The 11,504-nt window shown below is 43.0% G+C and overlaps 1 protein-coding gene across 1 annotated transcript; it reads right to left on the bottom strand.

Annotated features, from left to right (window-relative positions):
* Nucleotides 1–3,598: 3,598 nt before the first annotated feature.
* On the bottom strand, nucleotides 3,599–9,251 carry slc25a28 (solute carrier family 25 member 28). Its single transcript, XM_086180947.1, has 4 exons — nucleotides 8,712–9,251; nucleotides 6,342–6,570; nucleotides 5,691–5,747; nucleotides 3,599–5,338 (listed from the first exon to the last, which is right to left on the bottom strand). Exons 1-4 carry the CDS (start codon nucleotides 9,051–9,053, stop codon nucleotides 4,770–4,772), a joined length of 1,197 nt encoding a protein of 398 aa, XP_086037073.1. The 5' UTR covers nucleotides 9,054–9,251; the 3' UTR covers nucleotides 3,599–4,769.
* Nucleotides 9,252–11,504: the final 2,253 nt, after the last annotated feature.

Genomic DNA, 11,504 nt, shown 5'->3' with positions numbered 1-11,504 from the left:
AATTCAAAATCCATTGAACATCTTAATTGGCTTGGAGATGCTGACTTCTGGTTGGACTACAAAAATACCTCACCACTACAGCACTCTATACTGCTTCAGCATCACTTCAGCAAAACACTTAAATACAATTTATATCAAATTGCATCAATTCAATAAGCACTTTGCCAACTCAACAAAATCGGAGACACTACTGCGATTGATAGTGACTGTATTCCTCTTGTCTGCAGAACTATATAGGATCAGGTTTTGCTCTTGTCTGCCTGCTCTCTCTCCTCTCCTCAGCAGCAGCCACAGAAATTACAACCTCCTCCTTCATCTGGCCAACATCACAGCCTCTAGGTGTGTGTGTGTGTGTGTGTGTGTGTGTGTGTGTGTGTGTGTGTGTGTGTAGCACAGGGAACTAGATGAAGGGCCAGTACACCTAATCTGTTAGCTGCTGGCATGGAGAGAGAAGAGTGGACATTAAACTTGTATCAATCTGTAATTCATGCTGAGTGGTCCAGTCATGAGCTCCTTCATACATGAAGAGAGATGTGACAAGGAGAGTCAGAGATATGTAGACAGGGCCATGTTTCCAAAACATGGTCTTACACCAGGACCAGACCGGAAACAAGTCTCTAGAACTAGTTCAACTCTGGAGGAAGCAGCTGAACTGAACCAATTTGATTAGACTGATTATATTAAATACAGCGCAGGTACAACGACGATGCAGTGGTTAGCGCTGTTGCCTCACAGCAAAACTGTTCTGGGTTTGAATCTAGTGGTTGAATGGGGCCTCCATGGGTGGAGTTTTAATGTGCCTGCCTTTTCTGCATTTGACCTCTGTGTTCAAGGGTTTAAACCATTCAGCATTCAAGGATCTCTGCAGAAGCATTTACTCTAGAGGGAAAGACACATTCAACAGCTGTAGAGAACATGAGAACATGTCACCACTGAAAAACTCCAGTATGTGATGGTGCAGCCTTGAGATGTTGTTCAAGTCAAAAGCTACTTAGTGAACTTATGAACGTTTTATCACATACATTGCTTGAGCTGTCACAGAACTCAGGCTAGATAAATGATACAGACCTCTCCTCCTCCTTTTCTGCATGTGAACTGAAGAAATTCAGAGCAAGCAGACTCACCCTTCACCCTAAACCTAATCATCTCAACTGACTGCCTGACCCTAACCTTGACCCTAAACCAGGGGTGGGCAACCATGTTCCATGGAGGGCCTTGTGTATGCAGGTTTTCCTTCCAACCAAACACTTTAACAGCTGATTCCACTGATTAACACACCTTCAGCCACAGAAGAGTGTTAATCAGTGGAATCACCTGTTAAAGTGTTTGGTTGGAAGGAAAACCTGCAATCACACGGCCCTCCATGGCACATGGTTGCCCACCCCTGCCCTAAACCTAACCAGAGCCTAATTCTAACCTCAACCTTAAAACCAAGTCTTGACCTTCAAACGGCCCTTTAAAGATGTGATGACCGGCTAAAATGTCCTCACTTTCCAAAAATGTCCTCACTCTATTTATGTATTATTATGTGTTTGTGTATTCTTGTCCTCAATATGTAGCAAGTACAAGAACACACACACACACAGACACACACACACCTACCCTGTCACACCCAGTTTAATTACAAATGTTTTGTTCTATCAAAACAGGTCAATATGTTTAGCTGGCCTGATATGACCTTTTGAACTTTAGGGTACTTAATTCAAAACACATCCGAGGTCATATACGATTTAATTGAACACTGATTATAAAGACATATTTAGAAAGTGCACGTTTTCTGTTGGCATCTGTCTTTGAAACTGGTTATGACAGTTCAATGTGGGTCAAATATTTGATTGTTGTTCGTCATTACCTTTAATGACTCTGAAGATCTCTTTCATAGGTGGAGATAATGTTCACTTCTGAGAATTATGACAACAAACATAGGAAATATTAAAAAAAACCTGACATTTTGACTGATATTACATTGTGTTCATTCACTATATCAGAATCAATTATCACACTCAATCACATTTCAATTAAAAAATATATTGAACGTAATTGTGGGATTTATTGCAAAGATGTTTTCTGAAGTTTATAGAACACCGTCAGCAGGCTAGGATATCTCTGTGGCACCACAGTACTTCATTTAGAATAGTACTTTTACACATATTTCGCAAATATTGTTTGAATATTGGACAATTGCACTAAGCCATATTACAATCTTATTTAATTGCTCACCCCCATATTGATGTATACAGTACAGAATACCATCTGATATTGTTTTGTAGATTCCATCTTTGTTGTGGAAATCAGTGTTAAACTGCAAAAACTCCAGAGTTCTCTGATTCTGAAATATCAGCTAAAAATCAGTTGCAAGAGTGTCGCATTTCTTGTTACCATGAATTATCAAACGTGTGATTTTCCATACAATTGGTTACAAAGACATGTACAGCATATCTCCATCCACAGATTATCATCATCTGCTTATCTTGTTTCAGGGTTGCGCGCGGGGATGGGGTGGGGGGGTGGAGGCGACCCATAGCTCATGCAACTGTCCCAGCTGTCATCACGCAAGAGGCGGTGGCCATTGCAGGGACTCACATGAACCAGACAACCACTCTCGGGCATTTGAGAGTGACGTGTTAACCTAACCGGCATGTTCTTGGCATGAAAACATGCCATCTCCGCACAGAAGTACTTTAGCCCTTGCGTCGAACCCAGAACCTTCTTGGTTTGAGGAAACAGTGCTAACCACCGTAACACCCATCACATGTGTATTGTACAGATAGTTTATCAAAAAAGGAGCTCTGTTTAAGTCTGCATGGTGGTGCAGTGGTCAGCACTGTTGCCTCACAGCAAGAAGGTTCAGGGTTTGAGTCCCGGCTCGGGCACGGGATCTTTCTGTGTGGAGTTTGTGGGTTCTCCCTGTGCCTGTGTGGGTTCTCTCTGGTACTGCAGCTTCCTCCCACAGTCCAAAGACATGCAATTGGGACTAGGCTGATTGATACTCTAAATTGACCGTAGGTGTGACTGTGAGTGTGAATGGTTGTCTGTCTATGTGATGGACTGGCAACCTGCCCAGGGTGAACCCTGCCTTGCCTGAAAGCTGCTGGGATAGGCTCCAGCCCCCCCATGACCCTTAATCAGGATAAGCGGACTACAATGGATGGATGGATGGAGATGTGTATATCGTGGCTGTTTCTTTCCCTGATGTCACCAAGGTACCATCATAAGTGATGAGACAAAATTAACAAATTGTGTATACAACCCAACACGATCTACACGGGTGTTGACACCTGTTAAGAAATCATTACTTTGACTGGTTCCAAACATCATTCCTGCAGACTTCATCACGCATCATTTGCTGAAGTCTGCGGCTTCTCTCTCAGCTTGGTGTCCATTATATCAACTTTTACTTTCATTCTTGAGGGTCAGAGTTGAGATCTGCACCTGTGCTGAAGACTAAACAACTGTACCTGCCTTCAAATCACAACAAATGAAACTCGACCACCCACCCCCACGCACACAAACACGCACCACCAGATGTGACTTGAAGGGGCTCTTTTTAGACGATCGGGGAACATGCATATTCACGAAGAAATACATCGAAGTTGGCTAACGTCATGTTGGAGGCAGTGAGTGGGAGTCCTCGCTGCTCCATCTTTATTCGATGAGTGCAATTCAGCGTTGGAAACAATCAGACATCAACCTGTAAGAATGACAGCTTCCACTGGACGCGAACACAAGTACAGTGTCAATTTTTCTGGTATACTGAACTCCTGATAAAACTAATTTTCTTTGGAAAAGAGAATTTAAATAACCGCCATCCCTCAAGATTGAGCAGTGAAATGTCACGTAAATGGTTAGTGCATGGGAGAACAAGAAAACTTCAGAAAAAAAAGGGGATCGCTCAATCGGATCCATGGCCTTTGGAAATTGTGGAATCAATATCTCATCATCAACACATATTGGTTAATAAAAATATACATGGGAGGGATTCACTTAAATAACCACATTTGCATAATTCTTATAGATTTCAATTAAATAGTGACTGTTTAATCAACTCAGCAATTTAATATTTTGTATTACGAGGAAAAATCTGATTTTGGGCCAATTTTTTCTCTCTCCAGAGAATTAGAGCAATATGCCAGTTTTTACTTTTAGAAAGATAAAACAAAGTACTTGAATTGTCTGAATAATGTCATAATGGAAAAAAATCTGACTTTTATCTTTAAACTCAGAATTCAAGTAAAAAAAAAAAAAAAAAAATGACCCTAATGCTCTTCCAAAGATTATGAATGGTTAAAATATGTTGAAACTGTAGATTTAGGCAGACAAAACTTTGCATCAGGGACTGGAGAATGTCTAATATTGAGACACCAAAAAGAAAGTTTAATATCAATGGGAGAAAATTCTGTTTAAAAAAATTATTAAAAAGGAGGAGGTCTGTATCAGGAGCCAGTTCACATTTTTATTTGCAATCTTGAGGTAAGGCTGGGTTGAAAATAAGACTTCTGAAACAACCTGGCTACTGCCCTCTGCTGACTACTTTTCCAGCAGTGTATCTTGAATTTTAATCTCCAGTTAAACTAGTTCTAACACTGTATAAATGTTGCCCTGTAGTAGGGAGAAAAAAAAACAGATCAAATCATCACTAGTGTTGAAATGGTGTGGCAGGAACTTCAACTAAAACTGTCGTTCTTATCTGCTGTGTCTGAAAGGAGTGGAACAGCTGAGGTGGGACTCTATGTGCGTTTTTGACTTCATATTAGAGGAACCGTCTACATCTAAGACTCCATTTGCTGTGCCCTCCTCTTCTTGTGCTGGTGCTGGGTGAGTCCATATTTAAAGAACTCATACACGGACCAGCTGATGGCTGTGGAGGGCATCTGGTAGATGACCCTGGCCTGGACTCCCTTGAAGAAGCCCTGCTGGCCGCCCAGCCTGTACACTGTCCGAAAGGCATGGGCCAAGCCTGAGATATGTCTGTGGGCTCCTTGGCCTTGGCCCTGACCGGGACCTTGGCCAGACGACAGGGAGCTGTGGGTGAGAGACTCCTGGGTGTTGAGCAGGGTCTTGCAGACATCCAGAGGTGTGGTGGCTGCAGCTGCGATGGCCCCGGCCAAAGCTCCCGACAACATGTGAGACGTGGGATTGTACTGTCTGTGGGGGTTGAGCAGCTCCTGAAGGTACTCGTAAGTCATAAAGTGGAGTGCTTGGAAGGGCACGTTCATGGTCAGCTGGGTGGTGTAGCTGCGGTAGAATGCTGCGGGGCCCTCTCGCTGCCACACGGCGCGTACACAGTCCAAGACGCCGCGGTAGGGGGAATTATACATCTGCATGCGCTGCTTCACAACTAGGGACACATCGGCGGGTGATGAAGTCAAAATATATCCATGGGTTTGAAGGTGATATAGACAGAAAGAAAGGAATTAGTCTGAGGTGCAAAATGCTTGAAGCCTCACAAACATACAGTATGATGTAAAACACTTCAATAGCAGGCAGCTGCTCCACGCCAACAGCTGCACACAGCGGCTGGGACCAATGTCCTTCTACTGACATGTCTGGGCAGGTGCACAGAGGGCAGCTGTGAGGTGTCACCATGTGGCATGAAGGCCACCTTATACAGATACTTGGCCAGATGTAGCACCTGCACTGAAAGTAGCCACTTTTAAATTCTATTTTGTGATATAAAAGGTTACACTCACCTTCAGCTGGATTCATGACTGCATCATGAAGCAGTGTGGCCACACAACCGGCTGCTCCTGAAATTAACACATCTCAGAAATTACTACACACAGAATAACATAGAATTAAAAGAAAAGGGGAAGAATCTTTTGACGTCATCGCAGCTAAAGACGTCATGCTAAAAAGACCAAAACAGCATATTAGCAGAACTGAGCAGGTTGCACAGATGTGCACCTGACTGGTATCAGGAGGCCAAAATTAAGCAAGCAGAGACACCTTGTGGACGTCATAGTTAATTGCATCTTTGAGAGAGAAGTGCTTTAAAAGACAGAAGAGAGCAGTTTAGATGGGAGAAAGAGGACTTACCCAGCCTCCCACTACACTGGAAAAGAGAGAAGACAAAGAGTAGGGAGTACATGGAATAAGGAAAGGTTTGGTCGTCAGCGGATTCCAAATTGTGGTAGAATCTTCTGACTGTAGCCGAGGTCACTTAGGTGGATTCAAACATGAGTTCACAAAAGTGAGCTAGAGATCTACAACAGTTCCCGTCTCATCTGAGAAGACAGATATATCTGTGGTGCTACCTAATAGTGACGTCAAAATTAAGCCGCCAATTCATTTCATGAATCGTAACACATAACTGCCTTTGTGTATATGCATGTTCATGGTACCATTAGCCACATGACTGTTAGCCCCTGGGTGGATGACATCACTCAGAGTCTTTTTGAGTTTTTCGTAGCTGGCAAAATAGAGAGCATGAGCAGGTCCTGCCCCGATAGCGGTCGCATTCAGCCCCCTCATCGGCCGCCAAATGCCCTCTGTGGCTACAATTCGGCGGAGGGCATCCATCACGTTCCGGTAGCGGGCCGCAGGGTCGGGCTGGAGGCTCTGCATTCTTGTCTGGAAAAGAGGAAGAGGTTGAAAAATGGTTGAGTTCAAAGTCAACACAGCTCTTGTGTCCCACCCCGTAAGGTTTGTCAGATCAAATGTTATTAGAGATAAGAGCAAAGGTGAAAGATTTGGACTACAAGTTGAAATACATGAAGCCCATAAATCAACAGAAGTTATAGCTTTTGTCACAATTAAAGCAAAGAATAACAGTAGTGAAAAGGATCCTGATGGAGTAGAGTGTCAATAAGGGTTCAAATAAAGGAAGTGGGGTGTGTGAGGTGTGTGTTGGTGTACATGCATATTTGAATAGGAGGAAGTGTGAAATTACAAGTTCCAAGGTCACAAGTGGACACAGCTTATTTACGCTTTTCCCTTTGACCCTGAAGCACACCTTTCTCTCTTCCTTTTAACACACACACACACACACAGATAATTACAGATTACGTAAAGTGCAAGGAATCAGAGGTTGAGTCTGCTGTTATTTGATGTGGGTTGACTGAGGACTGTGTGCGCGCAGTGACATATATAAAACTTCCAGCTGAATGGACAAACGCACGCCCCGTTGTGTGTGCATGCAGTGCTCTAGCAATGAATAAACATGGCCTCAAGTTACTCTATACTGTAGCGATTTAACAGTGAAACGGCAACTTGCATCAAGTTACAGGACATAAACTCATCATTAGCACTTCTCTGCAGATATGAGGAAAACCTGTATGTTTCCCATTGGTACTCATTCATTCATAGCTGTTCAAAGGTCTTGCAGCTTTTGCACAGCGCCATGTTTTTGACCGCTTTGGTCAATGTAAACACAGAGTCCACCATTCTTTGTTAAAAAAAACAACAACAAAAAAACCCCACAAAACTCAGAAGACTTCATTCAGTGAGTGGAAATTCCATTCAATGTTGACAGAATAACAAATGCGACACACTTTTAAATCCACGCCTAATTGCTGGGATTTAGGACATATTATGGTAGAATCACACCCACTTCTTCTAAACTATAATTACAACAGTCTCTGAAATACAGGATGGAAAGCAGAGGAACTCGACAGGACAAATATTTGGAATGCATATTAGATGAATTTCAATTTTCGTGGATGCGTTTCTTAGCTTATCTGGTTGGTTACATGTGCTTCATTTAATTTTGCTGAGTCATAATGCCCAGGATTTCCTGCAGCTCACACAGGGAGACGGTGATATGAATTGAGCAGTAACACAGACACAACACAAAACAAAATGAAGCTCTCCAAACATTGATCCAGATTCAGGATTTTGCAGGCTGCATGACTACAGGTGGAGGAGACATGGATGAAGCCTGGGCACATGAGCAGCTTTTCAGTCTGACATGGACAGCTGTCTCTTCTAATCTCATTGTCATTGGTCCCATCTCTCTGGCCCTGAGCCCTGGCATTATTCAATAAGTTCAACAGGTCATGCTCCCTCTCCTATTTGTATTAGGTCATGCATAACAAATAAGAGCACATGATAGGAAGCAGCTCAGTGTAATTGCATGACTCACATGTGATTGAAAGAACTTTGGCGATTAGCTATGCAGTGTATCCTTTCAGAAATAGGCCCACTTTCCAACAACTCCATATGCTGTATTTTAAGACATGAGCTCCAGTGGGAGCTTAGTTGTCTTAAAACTATAGTGTTTCGTGGTAAAAGTGGCAGACGTGGTACTACTACATACAACCTACCAACTGCTTTGATTATACACAGACTTTATCTGAGTCTGTGTTGACGGAGTTGCGTCATAACTTTTTACTCATACCAACTACTTATTTGGCGTCCACTGTCAGCTCCCTATAAACACGTTATAAAAAATGGTTTTACAACATTTAACCATTTACAATTTGGTAGCAAACTGGTATTTTTTTCAACAGAAAATGGCCCAGTAGGCGCCTGTTTGACCTAGCAAAAGGTTACTATAACTAGCAGCTAGCTCACGTTGTTGAACTTATGATAGCATGCTAACAAGTTAGCGATGCGCTAACTGACCTTGTCCTCACAGTCGTCAGCCCTGATGTGTGTTTATGGTGGCGATAAGGCTAATAAGCCATGCTAACAGACACGTTGGCCCTTATTGTAGGAGTATGCTCATTGAATAAACATGGTGCATCAGCGTGTTCGCCATCGAGCTAAGCTACCTTGACACAGTCGATGGGGAACATGAGGCAGTGCTCCATGATCCCAGCAACAGCTCCAGCCAACATGTGGGTGCGAGTGGAAGCTCCCTGGGGTAAACACTCATAGTCCGGTTCAGAATCATCGGTTCGATCTTGTGCACAACGGATACAATCTACAGTCGGTAGCTCGGTCTCGCCTCCTATTCGGGGTGTCAGACTTCCGACAATACTTTCAGAAACTCCCAAGAATCTGCCCCCCAACCATCGAACTTCTGCCCCGGCAGATGCACCAGCAACCCCGGGATCATTGCCTGTAGTCTCCGCTGTCATCCGACGCCTCCTCACAAATCCATCTGCTTCCATGAAAATCCACTTAAGATGGCAAGTCCTCCAACACGGAATCTTGTAGTTTTACGGTGGATAGTATCACATTACAGTTGGGTGGTTGTGCAGCTACTTGTCTGCCACACCATTCCCTCCCCGCTTCTCCTCTTCCCCTCCCCAGCCAGATAGATGGAAGAGCCACGGTTCAGGGGGAGGCCGAGGCGGACAGCACGCACCAAGCCCCAAAACAGGCCGCTACGAAGAAACCCACGCTGATTGGTTACTTTAGCTAAGTCCTAGACAAGCTATTGGATTCTGGACATATCAATCCATGACGTCACACATTGATTTGCGGTGTGCTGTTTGGAAACCTCCAGTACAATTACACATGGAACTCTTATTTCTCTGTTGTCCTCAAGTCGTCGCTCACTTTGAAAGTCCCCGGATATCTGCATATCCACACAAACCATTCTATGTTTTCATTTACAATCTACAGTATTGTTTTAATGCTATAGCAAAACCGGAAGTAGCTTTCCGAGACAGCCATGCCTTCTACTGCACATGCGTGACTCATATCCAGCCTTGGGAAGTGAATCTGGAAACGCGGTGTTTGACCCCGGGGCAATGCTTGTGTATGCGTATGAAGGGATTAGCAAGTCGCCCCTTTGTCTCTGTGGTATCTCTTTTAACCGTTATCATCAACTTTAATCTCAAAATCCAGATAGCCCATCTAAGTTGACAACACACCAAGCTGCTAAATTTGATGAACATTCCCTATCTCTGTCCTGGAGTTTTTAGTTTTATGTTAGAAACCAGAAGTGTAACATATATTACCCTAAAATTTTTAATGTGTGAATTCAGCCTTCCCAACTGGGTCCACGCGGTTTCAGGGGAGGTTTGGTGAATGGAGATTAAAGAATATTATTTATCAAAGGATGTTATGTAGCACATAAGAGATACTGTGGTTTTGGAACAATTTTACAGTTTTTCTTCATTTCCAATCCACAGAGACTTCTAAATGACACAGGGCAGCTCATTAAGCTGTATTAAGTGACTGCGCGATAATTTAAAACACCAATAAAGGTTTGCTTCGATAGATAGTGGAATGTTTCTATAAGTAATTGAAGGAGGGGTGACAAGATTCAAGGATTAAAGGAATCTTTATTATCCCCGAGGGGTAATTTGGTCTGCAGCAGCTTCACACTCCAACAGTCATACCTAACAACAATGACAGCACAACATAGTGAAAAACTAGCTAAGGAACCAAACAAAAAAAAAAAAAAATAGCAGCAAAGGCCAGCAATGAATAAAAGTAAATCTACATATGAAGCAGGGCAATGGCAGCAGGGACAAAAGAGTTTTTAAAATCTGTTTGTCCTGCATTTTGGCAGGACAAACCTCCACCCTGACGGAAGCATCAGGAACTCATGAGCCAGAGGGTGGCTCTGAATCCACCGGACTGAAGGGGGTTTGCAAAGGACTCTGGATTGATAGAGGGCAGAGACATCCTTTAGGTTGATGCCTGCAATTTTTTCACATTGATCAACAATTCCCTGCAGTCTGTTTCTATTTTTTAGTGAAAGAGAACCGTATCGACAAATAAAACAGAGTGTTAAAAGGGATTCAATAAACCATGAGTGAAACATTTTCATAAAAATACTGTCAACATTAAAAATTACGCAGCTTTCGATAAAAATACAAGCGCTTGATGAGCCTTCTTGCACACGGCGTCAACATGAAGCTCAGAGGACAGCTTGTTGTCCAAGTGAGTGCAGAGATCTTTATAATTGTCAACCCTCTCCACGACTCGATTGTCAAAGCTGACAGGACATCTGACGGATTCTTCCACAAGTCAGTTATCATTTCTTTTGTTTTATTTGAACTGATGCTTAAAAAAGAAGATTTACACCACTCATTGAAATCATTCACTCCAGGTCCATGATCAGGATCGTCACTGCTCAGCAAGGACACAATAACTGAATCGTCTGCAAATTTCAGGATATTTCGACCGATGTGTTGACAGCGGCACTCATTTGTATATTAAACAAATAGTAGAGGAGAAAGGACGCAGCCCTGGGGGGATCCAGTGGAAGAGATGAGAGCGTATGACAGAATGTGGCTGGATGCAGTTAAAAAGCAGATGAAAAATCAATGAATAAAAGTCGAGCAAAGGACCCGGCTCCCTCAAGGTGGGTTAAAACCAAGTTCAGCAGAGTGCCTGAAGATGCCTGCACATGTCCTCCGGTCAACGAACACCACAAACCACACAACAAACACTCAAAAAAATGTCCCTGCAGTCAAATTTTACCACTCTGTTTTATGCTGCACATACTTATTGACCATAAATACCACATATTGCACATAGACATGTTTCACACAAGCACACTCAGATAATTAATGCAATTATTTTGCTGTATTCACTGACTTTTTCTTCAAAGTCTGGCTCTCTGTTTTTAGAAATTAAAATCAGAATATAATTGGCAGCACGGT

The sequence above is a fragment of the Aulostomus chinensis genome, chromosome 16, assembly GCF_037954235.1.
Source record: "Aulostomus chinensis isolate RoL2024-O1b breed Wild chromosome 16, RoL_Achi_v1.0, whole genome shotgun sequence".
Lineage (NCBI taxonomy): Eukaryota > Metazoa > Chordata > Actinopteri > Syngnathiformes > Aulostomidae > Aulostomus > Aulostomus chinensis.
The sequence above is the reverse complement of the archived record's forward strand: the minus strand, read 5'-3'. Positions and strand labels throughout refer to the sequence as shown.

What these genes read in the sequence shown, in the direction of transcription:
- slc25a28 (XM_086180947.1), bottom strand. Translation starts at nt 9,053, where the DNA reads ATGGAAGCAGATGGATTTGTGAGGAGGCGTCGGATGACAGCGGAGACT. An exon ending in TCCCCATCGACTGTGTCAAG is followed by an intron (nt 6,571 to 8,711) that starts GTAGCTTAGCTC and finishes CCTCTTTTCCAG; the next exon opens with ACAAGAATGCAGAGCCTCCA. An exon ending in TAACAGTCATGTGGCTAATG is followed by an intron (nt 5,748 to 6,341) that starts GTACCATGAACA and finishes TGTTAATTTCAG; the next exon opens with GAGCAGCCGGTTGTGTGGCC.